General features: G+C 37.8%; 3 protein-coding genes across 4 annotated transcripts; 2 read left to right on the top strand and 1 right to left on the bottom strand.

Annotated features, from left to right (window-relative positions):
* Positions 1-1,146: 1,146 nt before the first annotated feature.
* On the top strand, positions 1,147-20,862 carry LOC119069609. Of its 2 annotated transcripts, XM_037173701.1 has the most exons (4): positions 1,148-1,752; positions 1,821-2,151; positions 3,185-3,189; positions 20,444-20,862. In XM_037173701.1, coding segments are annotated over exons 1-3 (750 nt in total). In that variant the 5' UTR covers positions 1,148-1,335; the 3' UTR covers positions 3,187-3,189; positions 20,444-20,862. The 2 variants fall into 2 exon arrangements, with proteins under 2 accessions (XP_037029595.1, XP_037029596.1); XM_037173700.1 differs by lacking the exons at positions 3,185-3,189; positions 20,444-20,862 and having other exon boundaries at positions 1,147-1,752; positions 1,821-2,523.
* Positions 4,039-7,653, bottom strand: LOC119069611 (LSM12 homolog A). The gene is made up of 5 exons (XM_037173704.1): positions 7,491-7,653; positions 5,511-5,641; positions 5,311-5,433; positions 4,762-4,881; positions 4,039-4,663 (listed from the first exon to the last, which is right to left on the bottom strand). The coding sequence occupies exons 1-5, from the start codon at positions 7,609-7,611 to the stop codon at positions 4,559-4,561; spliced, it is 600 nt and encodes a 199-aa protein (XP_037029599.1). The 5' UTR covers positions 7,612-7,653; the 3' UTR covers positions 4,039-4,558.
* On the top strand, positions 11,615-15,297 carry LOC119069604 (general transcriptional corepressor CYC8-like). The gene is made up of 6 exons (XM_037173695.1): positions 11,615-11,815; positions 12,402-13,798; positions 13,871-14,196; positions 14,556-14,785; positions 14,858-14,936; positions 15,001-15,297. Exons 2-6 carry the CDS (start codon positions 12,426-12,428, stop codon positions 15,099-15,101), a joined length of 2,109 nt encoding a protein of 702 aa, XP_037029590.1. The 5' UTR covers positions 11,615-11,815; positions 12,402-12,425; the 3' UTR covers positions 15,102-15,297.
* Positions 20,863-21,981: the final 1,119 nt, after the last annotated feature.

The following is a 21,981-nucleotide window of genomic DNA, read 5'->3' as shown; positions in this document are numbered from 1 at the left end:
CATCCGTTTTTCGTAATTTTTGTTTCATTTGAAAGATAATCGAACACCGAATAGAATGTTGTTGAAAAAAAATTAAATTTGGGTCCTTGGACTAAGGCCGCTACTAGGGCCCTATGTGTATTTTACATATAACTCGAGCAAATTTCATCCGTTTTTCGTATTTTTTGTTTCATTTGGAAGGTAATCAAAGGCCGAATAGAATGTAGTTGAAAAAAAAAATTAAATTTGGATCCTCGGACTGAGGCCGATACTAGGCCCTATGTGTATTTATACTCAATAAATTAAAATTTTAGGGCTATTTGGATTTTTTGTTTTATTTGAAAGGAACGTCGTACGGGGCTTCGTAATTGCGCTATGCGCAATTTCTAAGATGTACACATTACATAATAATTTTACTTTAACTACTTTAACCGGCCAATACTCTCTCTAGCAAACAAACTCTCAGCTCTCCGTGTCAAATTCACAATGTATTTCTTTGTATTCTATAAACACTATTTCACATTTTGATGGACAATGCTATAATGTACATGTAAATTCCAAAGGCTACTTGATTCTTTCACCACCTTAATAAAAGTAGTTTGGTTGCTAGAGAGGGTATTGAACCGGCGCATAGGCTTACGGTCAAAGTAGGGTGACAGACGCACTAGGGTCACGTACGCAATAGATATACGGGTTTGTACGGGGCTCAGTCGCAGCAAACGCTCCGACTGTTCTGATGGCTCGTTTGTTAATATCTCGAGTAAACTTTGACCGAATTTCAAATTTTTTTTGTTTGAAAGGTACTAACGAATGTAAAGCAGCCGTACTACTTTCCACCTCCTAACAAAATGGCCGTCGGCCGCCATTTTGGATTTTTGTAAAATCAATATAAATCGGTGAAAATGATACTTACTTAATTTTAGGTCAATTCGAAATTTGTGTTACATTTGAAAGGAACGTCGTACGGGGCTTCGTAATTGCGCTATGCGCAATTTTTAAGACGTACACATTTCATAAGAATTTTACTTTACCGACGTTTACGGGCGCAGTAGGCTTACGGTAAGAGTAGGGCGACGGACGAACTAGGGTCAAGTACGCAATAGATGTACGGGTTTGTACGGGGCTCAGTCGCAGCAAACGCTCCGACTGTTCTTACGGCTCGTTTAAGCTTTAAACAGCACTCAAGCTTTAAAGCTTAGTTTGAAACCAAAATTTGCATTAGAAACCACTTTCACCGTGTTGACTTAACTCATCACAGCAAGGCGCAGCAAGGAACCAGTGCAATTTTTGTCACATTTTTCACAAAACTTTTATTTTTGATGTTTGAAATCTTTCGCCCGTCCGTAAACGAAAACAATGACCAGTTCGTCAGCTCCTATCTTGTATCCAACATTGAAAGGATTGGAATCGTCCAATTCAAGTTTTGTTCAAGTTTCGCAACCAATCAGAGAGGTAAACAGAAATTTAACGTCAAGTCATCGGAACAGTGCATTGAAAGCAGAAAGAGGATACAAAACCAAACAGGCGAAGCCGCGTGAATATGCCGAGAAAAACGATGAGTTCACAATGAGGCGTCAACCGAGGGAATACTCGAGAACACCAATTCTGAGCGATGAAGATGTGGATAGTAGAAGAACTACTGAGCCAGCGAACCATTATGGTGAAACTTCAGATGCCGATTTCAAGACCAAACTGAAAGTCGAAAAATCGCAACAGTACGACATTGAGGAATGTAGAATCATGACTACGGATCATAACTCCAAAGAAAAGGAGGTATTCACCGTATGCATATAGGTTGTCGGGACCGCTGTTTCAAAACTGTCTCGTTTTCTCGTTTCCAGAAACAATTAAAGGAAATCACTGAGTTGAGTTTGATGAAACCGGAATTGGTTCAAGGTCTGATAAGCAAACATCCAAAACACACGATCATCATCAATAATACCTTCATCAATCGATCTCCCACTGACCAAGACGAATTTCTGGCAAAATTTTCTCCAACATTTTACAGTCAAAATCCTAACGTTGTCTCAGTTCGGGATGTAATACCATCAGTCACTGAGAACGATAATAACCATATGAAGCCGTTGACTGACGGTGTACAGGAGGAAATTTTGAAACCAGAAGTTGACCGTGAAACCCCATCGCCTAACGTCGAAAACTCGAAAATTGTTTGTGATGACCCGAACGACAGATCGCCAACCGTTGATGAAAGTCTTCCGTTAGGTTCTATTATAACCGGAATTCTGTGGCTCGTATTAATTTTATTTTGGTTGTTGCTGTACCTGAAAGTAGTGAATGTGTACCATCCGTTGCCGAAGGTTATGCCAAAGCCAACGAACTTCGAATTGTGCTTGTTGATCATCAGGAAATTGCGAAGTTTCATCTTTGATTTGTGGAGATTTTGGTGAAATAAACAGAAAATAGTCGAGCTAAGCATACCGTCCGAGCATACTCCATCAAATGCCTTTGATATTTGTGAATGCATAAAAAAACTGAACAGAATGACCCAGCTTTGGATAATACATTTGAGTAGTTGCGTACGAATAAGAGTTTCATTGATTTTTATCGAAAGAATTGGATTCTAAGAATTCGTGTATCAATCTGACCAATCGATTCACTTAGAAGTTATAATAGCTGGTCGCTATTTTTTTGGGTATCCTAAAATACGACGAACATTTTCAATCATTTGTCCTTTGAAATCAACGTCTGCATGTCCATTTCTTACTATATTTTCTCACTGATAAGTCAAGACCTGGACGAAAAAGAATCCAGTTTAAACCTGGCAGGTCAGGTTGCAGATACACAAACATCTATTGCGATCTCGTATGTGATTCGCATTTGTACCAGAGTGGAGAGCCGCCGAAATTTAGCCGCCCAAAAACGGCGGCTGGTGGCTAAATGTATAGCCGCCGCCGCCGAACATTACGAAAAAACACAAAATTAGCCGCGCCGTCAGCCGACGCCACATAATTTCGTCGGCTGAAATCGGCGGCTAGTACATTTTACTCGGCGGCTAATGACAATAGCCGCCAGATTTTTCAATACATTTTAGCCGATTTATCCGCCGCCGGCTATGTCTTTTTATCGGCTAGCCGCCGCTATCGATATATTTTCGGCTCTCCAGTCTGATTTGTATCCATATAGTCCATTGGTCAGGAAAATACCGCCTTCCGTCCTAGGAGTGTTTCCACTTTGATATTAGAAGAGACATAAAACCGTGTTCGTTCGCATAACCGTTGTTGGTGGATTTGTCATGTACAGCGAAAAAATTTGATTTTTATTCTCTGGTTGGAAATACCACCAGTCAAATCGTGAGTTTTGCGAACGAACCCTACGACATATTTCTCGATTCTAAAATCAATTTTCATTTATTACGAGACCAGGTTCAGTGTTCAGTTAGCATTTGAAAAATATGAATTTACGGTGCACCCGTTCCTGAAGTGCTAAGGCTTGATTTCCACTTACCAAAAAAGTACTCAGACAAAAAATTTTCAATTTTTGCTTTGTTTACGTGACAGCTTACTCTCTCGCGGTTCTCTCGCGGAGTACTTTTTGTTGAGTGGAAACCAGGGCCTATTTTAAGGAATTTAATTTCCAAAATTTCACAGAAATTCTTAAAATTTCCAAATTTTGTTTTCTGTTAGATCTCATTCCGAAGTAATCAGTTAAGCTCAAAGACATGGAAAACAACTGAAAAGGCAGTAAAAACAACATTTACGATGCAATCTGTTGTGTTTTTAGATGAAATGACGAAAAGTGATGGAAAAAATTGAGAATTTTTGGACTAGAATTAACCCTTGGGTTCCATGTGTTCGTTGGGGATTTGTATCACTTTCAGTGCCTTATATACTTTGGGCTCGAGTTCAGGGCCTACTATTAAGATTTTAATTCTTACAAAAAAAACTCTTCAAAATCCCCAAAGTTAGTTTTGAAGTTGGAGAATTTTGTTAGAATTTTATCGATCTGGTAAGAATTAATTTAGTAAAAATAGGCCCTGCTCGAGTCTAAGAAGTTCGTAAAGCTTTCAACAAACATGGAATTGACGAGAAATCCACCCGATTCTGTTTATAAATAATTTATTCAAAATTAAAAATGAAAACAAAGAATCAATGTTTCGATTTGGTATTACTACATTCCTTAAAAATTAAAAAATGTGTGAAAAGAAGAAAAATAACTGAAGAAGAAAAAAAAAGGAGTAGTACCTGCGCTTGCCACGCAAGATTTAATTTGTAAAAAATTTGCAAAAAAAAAAAGAATTTTTAACGATGAAAAATGGTAAATAAATTTTCTAAATTTTGTTTTGAATTTTTAAAAAGTTTTTTTTTGTGTACAACACCAAAACAACCGAAATCGACGAAAAATAAAAATTCAAAAACAAACAAAACACCAAATCAGTAGGATTAAGTACCAATCTGTTGCTGCTGCTGTTTTGTTTCTTTAAATAATTTCCTTTTTTTGGTTTTTATTTTTCTTGTTTTTTGTTTTCTCTCTCTCCCTATCGCTCTACCTCTCTCTCTCTCCCGTCTCTATCTCCCTCTTTCGTTAAACCCTAAACGAAATGTGTAATCTTAAATCATTTCTAGTTGGCTGACACTGTTGACACAGTCGTTGTGGAAGCCACTGATGACGCCGGTGTCGATGCAGCTGTACCGACGGCTGCCTGATCTTTTATGAACTTGTCGACCTGGAAGGTAAAAATGATTTTTTTTTTTGTTAAAGAGAACATTGGTCGATTCGTTCGATTGCGCAGTCAAATTGTGCACGTATGGCTAAGTCACTCACTATCTTTTTAACATAAGCAAGTTGCCGAGACTCGGGACTCCCAGTCACATTTTCTAATTTATACGGAGGTGTTATAGTGACATCATTGAATACTACTATGTTGGGACCAGACCAATTCACCTGCAAAACAATAAATTGAAAATTTGAAATTTTAGCAAAAAAAAAAATAAAAAACAAAAATTTCGTGGATTGAACGACTACATGCGACAGGTTTGACCTATATTTTCAGTAGATAAATTTGCAGATGTTTGACCAAATCTTTAAGTCAAATTTTAGTCAAATTTCGATACAGTAAGACAACCTCAAAATCTTAGGACATTTTGCTCCGGCAGTTATTACAAGCTGATCCACAAAATATGCATTCCCAAGTGCATTGAGTGTTACCTTCTGAAGTATCATCGACCTAAATACTTCAAATGATAAGCGAACTCGTACAGGTGTTTGTGGTACAAGCTGGTAAGTCTTAGCTTGGGCAAAAAGTTGTACATGGTGTACAAAAGGACATTTATAAAACAAACAAAAATCATCGGCTGAACCAGCGTCACATACTTGATTACTTATAGTTTTGGATATGGCCATGTACAGTTTCTGACCGTCTGGACTGACACCGGATTGTAGTGCCGACACCAAAATCTTCTTTTGTTCGATCGCATTGCGAACCCTTCTGCTTAACTGTAACAATGCGGAAAATTTTCGGAATTAAATTTTTGGAAAAACAATTCGTGGGGAAATGGGGAAAAAAAAGTTACCCGCTGCAAATCCAGTGATTGTTTTGGTTCCGATATTGTGTTGCTTTCCTTTTTCACTTGAACATCGCTGCAAAGTGATAAATTTACTATGTAAACATCACTCAATTTTGATGAATCCTTTGAATGGCATTCTGTTTTGTTGTTAATGGAATTTGGTTAAGGAAAATTTTTTGTTGTTACGACGTAAAATCGGATTCACCGAAAAAATTCATGGCATCAAGTCTCAAGTGTAGTTTTAAATCAACAAGAGCGGTGTATGTGGGTCAGGGTCGTTCGAATTAACGAATGAACAAGGAGTTAAGTACGTTCATTGTTCATATGATTGGTTCTTTACTAATACAGTACTGACATGGTAAACCTGCTAAAAATTCCCGAATCGAAACGTTAGAAAATCCTTTCTCCAATGTAGATGAACCAAAGTTAAATGACTTTAGGATGGATAGTTTTATCAGTCTAGTCTGGAGTAAAATTCCATCGAAATTATGGGAAAATTCAACAACATCGTCTGCAGAGGATTTCTCGAAGATTACCAGCAAATCTCACAATTATTATGTTCGATGTCAGCACCCCGTTGACTTCCATGTTCGTTCGATAAATGAAATATTTTCGAAGAAACGAAACGCAAACGAATCGGTCAATTGCTCGTTATGTAAACAAATGTTCTGGCTCAATGTACACTATCATGGACTGTGAAGGTTCACCAGCAGATTTATGATCTTTTTCACTTTATTTTCTTGCTCGGGTAAGTTGATAACCGAGCCGATACATTTCCTTGGCAGAATCTAGCATGTGAGCTTTTTCGAAAGGTTTCGAAGTCTGTGATGCTTGATCATTTGAATAGTAAACATTGTTGAGGCACTTGCAGTTCAACGTTACATTGATTGCTCGTACAGAGCATGGGACTGGGACAGCAATTAATTTACAAAGAAGCGAACTAAGCAAAACAGTGAAATGAGTGCATCATCAGACCGAAAAGCAAATGTAGCCCATAAATATCATGTAGTGACCAATGCACCAAGTAACGTAAGGCGGGAAATTTCTGTATAAAAAAATCAATAAACCAAATTCTTGACAATGCAAAAGAAAGAAAATTCCGGACACACACAAACCTTGGTATGCGAATCGAAGTCGTACAATCGAATTAAATACAAAAATTGAAAATATCGTTTCGTCGGAAACAGTGTCATTCAATTGAACGAAAAAAAGAGAGTTTCGGAGCATTGAAAGTTCAATGAATTCGCAGTCTTTCAGAACCATTTTTGGCTATGCAAAATATTTGCTAACGAAAATTGACAAAAACAATTGAAACTTTCAAAATGGGCTTTTTCTGCAGCATATTTGGTGCAACATTAAGTTATGCTACTAAGTTAAATTTGTCAATGAATATCGTAACATCGAGAGAGTGTTGTTCAACTAAACATTTTCAAACAAAACAGTCAAACAGCAGTCAAACAATAAGAAGGCTGCTTTCGACACCGACTCGAATTGTTTTTTTTTTATTTACGATGAAATGTCCATAATTCTGGATGGTCATTCATTCGACACGATTGACAAACCGGAATAAAAACCCAAATAAATGTTTTAATAGACAGAGAGAGGCACATGTGAGAACATTTTTTTTTTGTGTATGTACACGAAACCACGATAAAACCCTTCCCTCATCTCACGTTGAAATCGTCAACATTTTGTTTGATTTATTTTGTTTGCAACATCGAACCGAATTGATTAATTGTTGATTGAATTGCACATTGGAAACCACAAACTCTAGCAATTTAAATGAATATCGTCAATTCGCCCGGCCATTTACCACACACAATTGAATTAATCGGAAATTATATGCTAAAAAATATCGGGAACTTGTTTGACACAAAACGAAAACTCTCGCACAAAATGTCACCACAGAGAAAAACATTTTTCTTGATCAACTTTTTTGTTGGACAATTTGACGTTGATTTGGAATTGGTTTTTTGTAAAGGATACTCAATATCAGCATCTTCGTTTCGGGATCGAAGGCAAGGACTTCACCTTCAATATTCTTATGAAAACAGGTCGTACAAGCTACCGTACTTCCAACCGTAAAACAATCGCTCACAGCAGCCATTTCACGAATTTACGAAAATCATACACTGAACGGACCAGTAGTATGAAGTTAGATAAAAGACCCGTTTTTGCTACACACACACCGCACTCTTTTTGATAGGTTGATGCGAAAAAAACAAAAATTAGCAAAATGTTTCGAATTTCGAAAAATTTAATTCGCGAAAATATTCAATTTTTACCCACGGAAATGGATTGTTTTCATTGGTTGCCCAAACTTTTCCTGTTTCGTCACCCTCAAAATTGTAATGGAAATTGATTCCAAATGATAGTGCTGCAACGCCAAATGCAATTAAACAAGTTTCCATATTGATCCTACTCCGAATTCCAGAGATTTGGATCATTGAAATTCCCGTGGAAGCAGTTTCCAGGCAAAGGTTTCATTAAATTAAATTGAACAAAAAGCATGAAAGTTCCGGATATATTTTAGACATTTTTGAAACACTAGAATCGAATTGGATTTCAAGTAAAAAAAATTATGTGCACGATTGAGGCAGGATCTCACAATCTTCAACTTGTCGGCTGATGCTCTACCATTGAACTACTGTGGACATTTTCATTTCAAATCCAATTTTGAACTGTGTATTTCTACTACAACCTCCATCTGCTATAAATATCCGGTAGTGATCATTAGTCAGCAATTGCAATTAACAAATCTACTACTTCATAAGTTTTACCAAACATTGTTCAATAAAACGCAACATATTCAAGCTTCAACGCTTATTTTTTTCATGTCTAACACCCGATTTGATATTTATGACTATCTGGTTCCATATCAAATACAAGAAGATTGATATCCACATATAAGGTACATCTCGAAAGTTTTAATTAACCGAACACATAGCACTGCTCCTAGCATTAACATAGAAGTCATTTGGAAGCTGATGACATCAGATGTGGACTTTCATTGAGATAGTAGACATGATTTCTTGGTGTGAATTAAAACACATAACAAATGCAAATGCATACGCCTACAGTTAGAGGCAGTGAAATTTCAGCATGAGTTTGCTTCAGCTTTTTTATCTGATCCACAATCAAAACAATAAAAAGGGCTTTACCACAACCACGCACGTGCATGTAGCAGCTTGAACCGTATAAAAGTATTGTGAGTCACGTTTTCTATTTATATTCTCCACAATTGATTCATTGAAACAAAAAGTGTGTCAACCACGTTACTAATTAGTTTTGCATTCAGTTTAATGAAAATGAAAGAGAAAAAAGTTCTTGAGTTTACAACGATCGCCCTAAACAGTTTTGATAGTCTATGTGGATCAGATGAAAAACAGCTGAAATTTCACTGCATCTGACTATACGAAAATTTGGAGACCTTTTGACATCTGACTTACGAGTCAGAATAAGGAAGGGACGGATCGATTTTTTTTTCGCGATTTTTTGTCACATACCAGCAGAAACACGAAAAATCACAAACTCGTATATCGGGCATTCTCAAAATATTGTCTCATTTAAAAGATTTTACAAAAAGAAAATCTATGAAAATAGCATTTCCCACTCAATTTCACACCCAAATCACATCCAATCTGAACTTAGTCAAATATGGTTTAACGAAGAAAATCGTCGTTAAAGTCGTTAATCGTAACATGAGTATTGTTTTTGAAACGTCAAATCACCAACACAAAAATTTAGTGTCGGTTGTGAAAATTGAAATAATTTCGGTGATTTCGATGTGATTTAATACAGATTTTGAGTGAAAATGTGCTTCTTGTGTTTTTTTATGCTCAAAACAAACGAGGCATTGAAAACGTGTTTTGGTCCTATTTTTCATGACGAAATTTTCGAAACTGTCAAATGAAGTTAGAACTTTTTCTATTCAAAATCGCGACTGCTGCATCTGTCAATGAAAACTAGGCGACCAAAACCAGGACCAAAACACGTTTTCAATGCCTCGTTTGTTTTGAGCATTAACAGTTCGCTTAGCGGTTGACTTAAAATATTCGTCAAAGCCACCAAAATGATGAGAAATTTATTATGTCCAATCATGTAAACAAACAACAATATTGTCGTTTGGTGGGATGTAAGGTTCTAAAGAGATGACCCAGTAGAAATAAAATGTTGGCGGTAATCTTAAAAATTACGTTTTACCGGAAACGCTTTAGTTTAAATGTGCGTACATTTCCGGTGAAAGCATCCACTTTAGAGAAGCTTCACGATAACACCTTTAGTTAGAGGGATGTCACATTACTTATTTGAATTTTTATTGAATGAGTGGGTGAGCAAGGAACTTACCTTGCACTCTTCCCATTTTCTATTTTAAATTCTCGGCTTACTTACGATGTGGATACGATCGGAACACATCTGAGTGGTCTTTAGAATTTAAAAAGAACTTGTAGTTCGTCTACAGCTAGACTTCTCGAACTCAACTGTATGCCTTTTGTTAATTGAAACGAAACGAGCCATCAGAACAGTCGGAGCGTTTGCTGCGACTGAGCCCCGTACAAACCCGTATATCTATTGCGTTCGTGACCCTAGTGCGTCTGTCGCCCTACTTTGATCGTAAGCCTATTGCGCCGGTTAATGTAGTTAAAGTACAATTATTATGTAATTATGTAATTATGTAATTTTATTTTTTTGAAGGGCCTAGTATCGGCCTCAGTCCGAGGACCCAAATTTAATTTTTTTTCAACTACATTCTATTCGGCCTTTGATTACCTTCCAAATGAAACAAAAATTACGAAAAACGGATGAAATTTGCTCGAGTTATATGTAAAATACACATAGGGCCCTAGTAGTGGCCTTAGTCCAAGGACTTAAATTTAATTTTTTTTCAACAACATTCTATTCGGCCTTTGATTACCTTCCAAATGAAACAAAAATTACGAAAAACGAATGAAATTTGCTCGAGTTATATGTAAAATACACATAGGGTCCTAGTATCGGCCTCAGTCCGAGGACCCAAATTTATTTTTTTTTCAACTACATTCTATTCGGCCTTTGATTACCTCCCAAATAAAACAAAAATTACGAAAAACGGATGAAATTTGCTCGAGTTATATGTAAAATACACATAGGGCCCTAGTAGTGGCCTTAGTCCAAGGACCCAAATTTAATTTTTTTTCAACAACATTCTATTCGGCCTTTGATTACCTTCCAAATGAGACAAAAATTACGAAAAACGAATGAAATTTACTCGAGTTCTATGTAAAATACACATAGGGCCCTAGTAGCATTTCACTTCTAAGGCCCTAACTCACGGCCCACTTACCCGATTTTAAAAAACTTTTTTTTCCTGGATTGGTATTGACAATACCTATCATTTGCCGTCGTTTATTTTGCCATAAATATCACCAAAAGACCTTAAATCACTTAGGTGGCCCTAACTCACGAAGGGCCGACCCGAATATGCCCATCTTCGAACTGAGCCTCACTATTTCGCCTATCTTTCAGGGAAAAAAATTTTTTGAAATCGGATTTGATTTACTCAAGATATCGACGTGACAGACGGACAGACGGACAGACAAAATTTTTATTGCAGATTCGTCATCTATGAACATAGGCAAACACTTTGCCCTTACCGTCTGCTTCGAATTCCATCAATTACACACGGCATCGTAATCCTATAAGCCCCTTTGTACTTCGTACGGGGCTAAAAACCATTTTTTGTGTAATTGAGAATTCAATTTTTTCGTGGAATGATTTGCAGTGAATGTCAGGCAACTTTTTTTCTATTAAGTGTACATTCAACAAAAAGTACTCCGTGAGAGAGCGAGCTGTCAAATAAACAAAGGAAAAATTGGAAAAATTCGATTTTGTCTATCACAAGGAGTACTTTTTTGGTAAGAGGCAACTAAGCATTATTTTTAGAAAATTTTGCCGTTTTACTCGATCGAATCGGTATTGCTTTTCAGAACCTTGCAAACCTAGAGAAAATGAACCTACATCCGTTCACTTGTCTATTTAAAAAAAAAATTCGAAATCTAAAGTGGAACACTTGCTCCTTGTACGTTCAAAATAAAAATGTTTAATTTCGAAGAAAAAAAAATTGACGCACACCCGTCATTGAATTGTCGTACGACGAGCGCCATATTGCCCAAAATTTGTTGCTAAGAATCTAATATAATATTCGCAGTCCAGATATTTACACTCGAAAATATAATTTCAAAGAGGTCAAGGGGATCTCTCCCGTTTTTTTATTTATGTGTCTGTGATCGAATAACAACAGAATTTAGGACGATTATTTCCATGTTATTACGGTGAGTACAAATAACAGTGCAATGGGTTTACACTTTTTGATGCTTGTCGATATTTTGTAAAAAAAAAGTTGTCAAAAATTGGGAAGCCGCTTTTGGTAAATCATAAAAATGCTAGGAAGTGATAACGGTTTCTGTTCCATGTTAGTGTTCCCAATCTTCTCTAATATTTGGCCAGTGTGAATTTTTGCTATTTAAAGGCGGTGACTTACCACAATTGTTGTCATTAAAACTAAGATTTTATTGGTAATTGCGTTATGCTGTTGATTCGGTTTTTTTTTTTCGTTTAACATTTTATGCAAACAACAATAACGTTGAGTGGAAACCACAATTTTTTTGCCCACCATTCGTAGCGTCAGTCAAAAAATTCTTTTGACTCTTCGACCAAATGTCAAAACATTCCTATGAAGTGAATGAAGCTTTTGAAAAAGTTACGTCGTAATGCGGGACTTATTTCATCAGATGAATTGTTTGCGGTAGTTAAAACGAACCGACACAGTCCTTATCGTCTGTTGATGCCTCAGTCAGCGCACTATTTTTTTTTGTTCATCTAAATGACACTACAAAATTCAACTGTGTCTCTTTCCAGCTGAAAACGACACATCACTTTACGATGAGTTCAACATCACGACCGCAGGCTACAAAAACTAACATGCAACAAGGCCAATCGCCTGCAAAACCATCACAAGTTGAAAGTACAAATCAACTGCCCAATGTTCAATTCAACAACCAATTCAACCCCAACAATATACCTGTGATCAATCCAGCCCAACAACTTCAATTCCAATCTCAACTATCGAATATACAACAGCAGACTGCGGCGTATATTACGTTACAACGCCAATTGCAGCAGCAACAGCAACAACAACAGCAACAGCAGCAGCAGCAACAACAACAACCGGTGGAATCTCAATTAAAAAATCAACCATTAACCAACGGACCGTTGGGCAACTTTCACAACCTGCCCGAGTTGCTAAACTTTTTCTTGATGTCAAATCCAAATTTGAATATTCCAATGCCGCAACTAAATCCAACCCAGTCGCTTGTACAGTCACCGCTACAGACACCAAAAACAATACCAGTAAGTCCATCGAAATCCGGTCAATTGCAACATACATCGCCACGTTCGGCGGCAACAGGGTCACGATCGATTGGTGCTAACATTACCAATGCACAGACAGGTGAATTGAACAATACCACCATTACACCGACGACACCATCTGCCAAGCTTATCGAACAAAATACCGAAACACCGAAGCAATTGCCGTCGGTGTCACCTGTTAAAAGTACGGCGTCATTAGCTACTGTATCAACGCCATCATCAACGATATCTGAACGTTTATTGGACGAAGTTAAGGAACGGACAAGTGCACTCCTAGCAGCAAAAAAGAATTCGCACGACGATACCTCTGCACCGAGTACCAATACAACGGCTCCGAAAGAAATCGGTTCCAGTCCCGAGGCGACCAAATCGCCTGTACCGCGCAGAAAGCAAACAAATGTCATCAGTCCGATAAAAGCAAATCCGACAGTATCGCCATCCAATGCAACCGTTCAATCTGAATCCATGACAACGCCGAAAAAATCGGAGAATGTTAAAAGCTCATCACAGCCACCGTCAACGCCGGCAGCTACTGTTTCGCTGATTTCCGTACCTACGACTCCCACTACTCCACCGAATAAGAAGGTGGAACCGACAAAGAAGGAAGCAGTTCAAAAATCACCGAAAAAGAGCGAAAATGAAGTGGCGAAAACACTGTCGGTAACAGATACTGAGAAACCAACCACATCTTCGGCAAAAGCTGCGCCAATCAGCAGCAATGTACCGACACCGAACGATGCGGAGGTAAAATCAAAGCGGAATCGTGTCAAGACGAATCTATATCAGTCACCGACTCCCGAACTAGTATTGGCTACGCGAATGTCAGTGAGCGAGGCGAATAAAAATTCGGTCGGCCCCAAGGACAAGCTGATCATTTTCTTTGCGTAAGTATTTTCAACTGTCCTGCCTCACCCGCATTGCAGCCGTTAACCCAAAACAAACGTTTCAATTTACAGCGACGAATTTCTGGCTGTCCGAAATGATGAGGGCAGTTTTTTTCTGTGCCAATGCGGTCACAACATGTACAGAACATCGAAAAAATGTCGTGTTCGTTGGTTGAATGAAGAAGACAATAGCAACGGCACCTACAAGCTGACCTTTTACGATAACATCGACAAAGAGTGCATTTTGACGTCGGTGTCGATGGACACCGTTGCAGGCAATAGTTACAAATTAACGGGTAATGAACGGGAGCGAATTGACAACATATTGAAGAAATCAATTGACGTGGAAAAAGGATTGCTGCCACGACCAGAAGTAACCGAAGAAAATCCAGATGGACGTAAGTACACTCCGATGTCACTACTGTTGTGCATATTAGTTGTCGAGGCTCCCTGAATGCCTTGGTCGATCGGATATAGTAGCTGATTATCGTTTCCCGTAACGCTCGGCACAGGGCTGTTTTGACCTGAACCTGAAGAAAGTCTGAATAAGGTTCCACCCGTTTGTATGAACGCGATCTCAAGTTTTATAGTTTTAGGTTCGGTTCAGGTACTCCAGGCTAACCTGAATTGATGAACCATTGCCCTTGATTTTTTGATGATTAGTTTGCGACTAAAAACAGTAGACACGACACGACCCATCCATTCAAGTTCGGTCAACTGAACAAATGTCCTAACATTCTCCATCGTACCATTTCAGTGGACATTTCTCTGTACAATGATGAGTCTCAAATTAAAACGGACGAACAATCTCCGGCCGGTCACAAACGAAAATCGGAAACTACGTCAAAACTGGTGTCTCCGTTAAAGAAAGCAAAGCAACAGACCAAAACATCCAGCGATCCATCACCGAGTCGACGCAAAATGAATAGCTCGTCCAGCGTTGAATCGTCGAAGAAAGCCAAGAAACGAACGAAACAATCAAAAAAGGTATGAACGGTGCCCACCACCGTGTTGTTCTATTCCCAATCACAGTTCTAAGTCTGGTTAATTTTGCCGTAGAACTTACAACGGCGACCGAATGCAGCTAAACCGGCGACGAGTCCAGATGAATCGAAAGCGGACGCTGGCAGAAAGAAAGGTTTGTGAATTGAAAAAATATTTTTTTCGTGTTGATTCGTTGATTGAAACAACTGTTCAATTAGTTGCCAAAACGAAAAACCAGAAGAAATCTACTGCATCATCACCTGCGGCATCATCAACAGTTGAACCAGAAAGAACGTTGAGAAAGCGCAGTAAGAACTAAAGTCACAAAGAATTTCTTTTGAATTATTATTTTGCGTTTATCATTAAGTTTTACATGCAGTGAAATCTGCGAGACCTGAGTGTTTTTGTCGAAGGTTTTTTTTTTCTTCTTCATTGAAGAGTTTCTTTTGTTTTTGATTATTACTTTCGACGCACGAATGAAATCTCTTTGGTAAATGAATTTTACAGCAATATTAGTCGTTGTTTCTAATCATTGCAATATTGTCCGTGTGAACTATATACTCATCGGACGAAGCGATCTCCCACATCCCTGAATTTCCCATAAATGTCCCTTCTATGTTGTATGGGAACAAAACGGACCAGATGAGTGTAAAACAAAATATGCTCGTTTCGGGGTAGCGGTCAGAATTGTTGTTGTAAACATTCTGTTATCGTTTTGTATTTCTAATTTTTCGATCAAAATATTTGATTTTGACAGCTACACCTGTACCAATAGACTGTTATGATCAGAGCGAGAGAACCGAAGACTAGTTAGTTATAACTTGCCTTGGGGTACTTGTCAATAAGGCTCGGAACGGGTCGGGTTCGGTCAGACCGGAACCCGAACCTGATCTTGACCCGAACCGGAACTAAGACTTCGGGTTCAACCCGAACTTGACCCGAACCTAAATTTTCGATTTCGGGTTCCAACCGAACCCGACCCGAACCCGAAGTTATTCAACCCTTACTTGACCCGAACCCGAATTTCCATTTCGGGTTTGACCCGAACCTGACCTGAACCCGAGATCTTCAAATAAATCAGGTCCGGTTCGGGTTAACCCGAAATTTTTGGCATTTTTAGTGTAAAATTTTCGGGTCACCCGAACCGGACCTGATCTATTTGAAAATTTCAGGTTCAGATCAGGTTCGGATCAAACCCGAAATGAAAATTCGGGTTCGGGTCAAGTACGGATTGAATAACTTCGGGTTCGGGTCGGGTTCGGTTTGAACCCGAAATCGAAAATTCTGGTTCGGGTCAAGTTCGGGTTGAACCCGAAGTCTTAGTTCCGGTTCGGGTCTAAGACCGGTTCGGGTCATAACCTGAACTGATCAGGTCAACCCAAACCCGTTCCGAGCCTTACTTGTCAAAATATTGCTTTCTCTTTCAACATGTAAGTGTCCATTCCACTCAACAAAAAATACTCCGTGAGAGAGCGAGCTGTCAAATAAATAAAGCAAAAATTGGAAAAATTCAATTTTGTCTCTCACACTGAGTACTTTTTTCGTAAGAGGAAACTAAGCATTATGTTGAGAGCGAGAGGACCGAAGACCAGGCTATTATAAGTTGTCTTGGGGCACTTGTCAAAGTATTTGCTTCTCTTTCATCATAACACTCGCTCCGATCATGTCACTCTATAACTGATCTCAAAATGGCAAAACTGGTTTCTCTCTCTCCCAATTGAGCGTGTTAAAAGAGCGTAAAAACAGGGGAAAAAACCATTTAATTTAACTGAGCTCGATGGGTGATATGTAGAGGTGTGCACCGCCGATTTTACGCCGGCGCGCCGCCGATTTTTTGCTAATTTTTCGGCGCGCCGCCGCTGAAAAATAATAGCTCACGCCGCCGCCGCCGCCGATTGTATTTTCGTCGCGCCGAAATTTTATACGTTTAGTGCTTTCAGCCATTTTAATTAACAAGGTTTTAGCAAAAGTTTATCTCTCTTAATTTATAAGTCAGGTTATGCTGCTATGTTTCTATATGCGTAGAAAGGAGTTTTTTGTTAATTTTTTTTGTTGGAACTTTGGGTTTTTCTTCTTACTCACACTGTACGACGGCGACGGTGATTTTGTTTCTGATGCTACGATAGGGTTATCTTCGAAGTAGCTTTCTATAACGTATCCTATTTCCATCAGTAGATGGCAAGTGTTTTATGCAAATTTTTAACTACTAGTCCAAAGAAAAAGTTTGCTGCTGTCTTGGGAAGGGTATCGATGGATACAACTAAGGATGATCAGATCACGCTGGCCTGGGACCGCCATCGATATCCGAGATCGAAACAGCATTTGTATTTTCTGTATCCTCACTTAACGTGAACCCTTGGGTACGTTACTCTATTTTCTGTGCAATGGAATGGAGCGCGGCAGACGGCAGACAAAGTTTCTTTTATTGTCTGTTGATGCAGATAAGAGAAAGAAGAAAGAGAACAAAATACAGTGAATCAGTCAAAACTCGGTGAATACTACTATAATTGTAAAGTGGCAAACTTAAGACCTTATGTGGAATTTGGGTGGAAAATGGCGCAAATCACATGTTTCAGGAATTTATAAAGTGGAAAATCTTTCCGGTTTCAAGTTTTTTCGTCAAAAGACGAAACACTGGTATCTTTATTTTCAATTTTTAGCTGCTTTATGTAAAAAAGTTGGGAAAAGAATCATTTTGGCGTAGTCTTATTACTTATAAATTTAAGTTTATCTAAATCTCTTATTTGCGAAAACCTACTACTACATCGAAGATGGACTAAAGGCAACGGGAACGGTTATTGCATAAATCGAAAGATAATAGTAGTGAGTTTGCGTAAATGACATAAATTATAAGTTGGAAATAAGAAACCTGCAGAACATCTAGTATGAAGATGTGACTTAAAATTTCCAACTTATAAGTTGACTTATAGCTTATATGTCATTTACGCAAACTCACTAATCATTCTTGGATTCATTAAATTAGATGTTTTTAAAATAATAGGTCAGTGATTGTACATTCAAAATATAAAAGGTGAGATACGTCTCAGTTGATTCCCCTTGTATAAGTGGTTGATACTTCAGATCGCAAGATAGTAAGAATTCAGTGTTCGGAAAAAGGATTGCGCACGCTTTTTCAAATGTTTTTGCATTATTTTCGAAAGTTTAGATTTTTTGTAAATTTATCGGCGCGCCGATCGGCGCACCGCCGCCGACTATAAATTTCTGCCGGCGCGCCACCGCCGATCCCTTACCAGTCGGCGCACCGCCGCCGACTATTTTAAGATCGGCGCACACCTCTAGTGATATGTCAAAATTTGTATGTAAAAAGGGTAAAAATCCAGTTAATTTAACTGATCTCGATGTTAGCGTCTAGTGTTAAGGTGCCAGCGCACTTCATTGTTTTGGGTCTCCGTTTAGATATTGCGCATGATCACAGAAAGAATTTTCTCTCTGCGCATGTGCATTGTCTAAACGGAGACCCAAAACGGTGAACTGCGATTGCAGATTTAGTGTCTAGCCACCAGAGAATGAGAATATCAAGTCAAAAGTTTCTGCCAGCATTTACCAGTCAGCTATCACTCTAGAGATCAGTTTTGTACCAGAGACAAGTATTTTGTTGACGATTTCGTGCTCAGTCCAGGAGATGGGCTCTTAGTGCTGCCGTCTGTCGTAACGTATCGAAATTTGGATTCTCTAAGCAGAATTCACTAAGACGGTCATCTCCACCAGACGAAAGAATTCTTACAAGCGAATGTTTCTCTTTGTTGCAATAGTATTTATGTGTTAAGCACGTATTGATTTGGCAAGGTAATTTCTCTTGAACCGGATAATTTAGGTTCAAAGGACAAGTGTTCAGGGTTAAGTAGATAGAGTAGCCCAGAGTTCATGATTAACTCAGCTCTTCATAATGTCTCAATGGCTCCGAATTTTCCGTCAACCTTTCCAATATTCCTCTCGATTTGAGAGGCCGGCATTTTTCACTCACTATTTCTTTGTGCTTCATATTTGCATTCTCTTCTACATCTGAGGCAAGTGATAAATATTGCAGTTCAATAATCAAAGCGGCAGCTAACACTTTACACTTACCAGAAGTAATTTTAGATTTCGTAAACTTCAACATTCGGGTCGTAGATGATTTTTTTTTGGACCAGAAAGAAGTGCAGCTGGTATTGTAATGTCACTAAATGAAAAACACAGAGTTTTACCAATTGGGCTGAAATAATACATTTTTATGACTTTCAAGTCAGGGCATATTATTGGGAATTTTATTTACTGAAATTTGCCGAAATTCACCAAGACTCACCCAAAATTACCAAAAGAAACTTTTTCGGTAAATTTTGGTAGACTCACACAATTTTCGGTAGATCTCGGTAAATTCAGTCAGTAAAATTCCCAATAGTGTGCACTGCCTTCCAAACGGATGACCCACAAATCAAGATCCCCATAGAAACCACGTTGAAACAATAGTCATCTTTGACTTGGTTCAACTAACAGAACCTACTGTGGTCTCAGTTGAATACATAATCAAAAATTAAATCGAACGCGGCTTAAATCCGTACAGCATTGTCTCGATTTGTTTTATTTTAATTTTTCGCTAAACGAAGTATAATTCCCACAAGAACCCCAGTCCCTTAAATCATCTGTTTAGTGATTAGTAAATTCTGTTTCGCTATCCAAAGTGAGAACCCAATCTACCTTCGCATAGATATAAAGAATTTTTTTTTTAATTTTTATTTTTTAAACTTTAAGTTGATGTTGTGTTTGTCGCATACGTTTAAGTATTAAAAAAAATATTTTATTTTGAAAGAAGAAACAAAATCGAAACAAACAAAAAAGAAAATTATTAAAATTCATTGTCGATAAATTGGTGTGTGTCTAATAAATTGATAGATTGTTCGTCCACACTCACTGATAAAATATTCTGTCAGCTCGACTATTTGAATCAGTAAATCATAAATTGTGAATGACTTTCGGTAGCATTTCCGAAATATCAACGTAATGCCGAATTGAATCCACACGAATGTGCTAAAGTAAAGACATTTTGTTCTAGATGAATATCAATCCGAAATTAGGGTGCCGTAAAGTTAATTCTTTGTTCAGAGTGAATCATTACTTTAGTATGAAGCTATGTCGTTCTGTGTGATGTGATTCCCTGGTAGTAAACGGCAAGCAAAAGCATATCACCGTCACTATGAATCTGTTGCTTCAGTTTCTTAAATATATTTTCTGTTGATTAGAACAAAATCTGTTACTTCGTTTGAATTATTCAGAGTGGCAGTACGTTGTTCAGTTTTGCTCTTATTTTTTTTTAGATAGAATCATGTCATTCTGTCTGATCACTCAATTTCTCACCTTGTCGGATTTTGTATTTCGAATGCATTTTTCATTAGGCACTACCAAACAAAACAAAAATGTAAAATGCGGTGTTATTGTCGATTTCAAATTTTAGACGGAATTTCTGAGCACTCCATTTTGCTGAAGTTTTTTTTTAGCTATCTAGATTCATTTAAATTAAATTCACATCACTAATGACAGTGTGTTCACATCGCACTATTGTCACAAGTTTTTTTTTTTGTAAAATTGGACTAATTCCACCAACAAGAATTCGGGAAACTTTTGTGATAGAAGATTTCAGTCGGACACTGTAACTGGTTTAAGTTTAAACGATTTCTAGCGATTAGTGTATCGATTTACTGAGTCAGTGAAGCGGGAACATCTTTATTTTTTGATGAGAACGACAAGGAGAAAGAGAAAAATACGGGCAGATAATAACCACATTATTCTATTATGTACATTTGACAAAATTTTATTATATTAAAAAGAAAAGAAGAACAAAAATCCAAGTGAATGAAAGAAAGGAAAGGAAAAAAAACCTAAATTATCTAATAGAGTGTACCAATAAAAATATTTGAAACGAAAAGAACAAAATTAAATCAAATTTAAGTAAAAACAAAACAAAACAAAACAAAAATTATATTTGATGCAAACAAAAAGAAATTTTAATTTGAAATTTTAGGCAAAAATTTATTATTATAGAAAAACTGAATGGTTTCTGGTTCAAAATTAAACGAATAAAAAAATGTTTTTTTTTAAATTACCAAATCAATCAAAATAAGAATCTACGGATGGTAGTACTACGGATGTCAGCAGCTACACATCAAGTACAATTTCCATTTTGAAAAATGTCCGCCATTGCCGCCATTGGCTACACATCTGATACATCTGATTGAGAGTAGGAAATTTCTTGTTTCTAATAATGAAGGCAATGGAGCCACCAAGGCCCAAACCAGGCGCGGCGACTTCTAGGTGGCAATGGGTGCACGAGCACCCGACAAAACAATTTCAGACATCAGACACATCAGACTGAGCTCCACTTTGTTGAAATGAAAGTATAGAAACATTCAACTACTGATTGCGACCTTCTTTCTAGCAATTTTTACGTGAAATCTTTTTACCACTTCCAAAAAAAATCACACTTACAACGTCCCTTAATCAGGAAAGCAAGTAAAAAAAAAGTGTCGACAAGACTACTGGTTACTTTTGAGATACAAATCCAACCTACGTAAGTTACGACTTTAGCATTTCTTTTATTGGATTGTCTATGTTGTCAAGAAATTCAAGAAACCTTACACAATAGCATGCATGCGACAATCCAAGATGCGTAAGAACTCAATAGGACATTTTTTTTTTTTTTTTTTTATTAAGATAGCTGCCCCTATTTGGTTATTAAGGGTCGCGCACGGAGGCCTCCGTTGGGCCCATTGTGCTCGCTATAATTTTTGAGTTTATGAGTTACTATCTGTGGTGAATCTCCCTGTACTAAAAATGTAGTTCAGGATATCCTGTGGGTGAAAGTTCTTTATCTGGTTGTACAAGATGGTATAGTTACCCAGATATTTCCTTCTGTTATTTATGAATGCCGGACACCAGCAGAGGAAGTGCTCTGCGGTCTCTGCTTCATGCCCACACAGCTCACAGCTAGGGTCTGATCGTTTGCCAATTGTTGTTAGGTGTTTATTAAAGCCGAAATGTCCTGTCACAGTTCCTGTATATGTTTTTAGTCTTGTTCTACTTACATTGATTAGATATTTTGAGTTTTTATCGCTTATTCTCAAACAGAGCTTGGCCTGCCTGCAAGCTGGAACTGAGTCCCAGTGTTTGATGAACTCTTTAGTTGTACGTTCTTTAGTTTTTGTTTT

This window comes from Bradysia coprophila, assembly GCF_014529535.1.
Source record: "Bradysia coprophila strain Holo2 chromosome X unlocalized genomic scaffold, BU_Bcop_v1 contig_38, whole genome shotgun sequence".
NCBI lineage: Eukaryota > Metazoa > Arthropoda > Insecta > Diptera > Sciaridae > Bradysia > Bradysia coprophila.
The sequence above is the reverse complement of the archived record's forward strand: the minus strand, read 5'-3'. Positions and strand labels throughout refer to the sequence as shown.

Excerpts from the sequence above, each read along its gene's own strand:
- LOC119069609 (XM_037173700.1), top strand. The coding sequence starts at position 1,336 with ATGACCAGTTCGTCAGCTCCTATCTTGTATCCAACATTGAAAGGATTG. Across the intron at positions 1,753-1,820 it reads ATAACTCCAAAGAAAAGGAG|AAACAATTAAAGGAAATCAC; the intron begins GTATTCACCGTA and ends TCTCGTTTCCAG.
- LOC119069604 (XM_037173695.1), top strand. The coding sequence starts at position 12,426 with ATGAGTTCAACATCACGACCGCAGGCTACAAAAACTAACATGCAACAA. Across the intron at positions 14,197-14,555 it reads CGAAGAAAATCCAGATGGAC|TGGACATTTCTCTGTACAAT; the intron begins GTAAGTACACTC and ends GTACCATTTCAG. Across the intron at positions 14,937-15,000 it reads GGACGCTGGCAGAAAGAAAG|TTGCCAAAACGAAAAACCAG; the intron begins GTTTGTGAATTG and ends CTGTTCAATTAG.
- LOC119069611 (XM_037173704.1), bottom strand. The coding sequence starts at position 7,611 with ATGGCTGCTGTGAGCGATTGTTTTACGGTTGGAAGTACGGTAGCTTGT. Across the intron at positions 5,434-5,510 it reads AATCACTGGATTTGCAGCGG|TTAAGCAGAAGGGTTCGCAA; the intron begins GTAACTTTTTTT and ends GCATTGTTACAG. Across the intron at positions 4,664-4,761 it reads TTGCTTATGTTAAAAAGATA|GTCGACAAGTTCATAAAAGA; the intron begins GTGAGTGACTTA and ends TTTACCTTCCAG.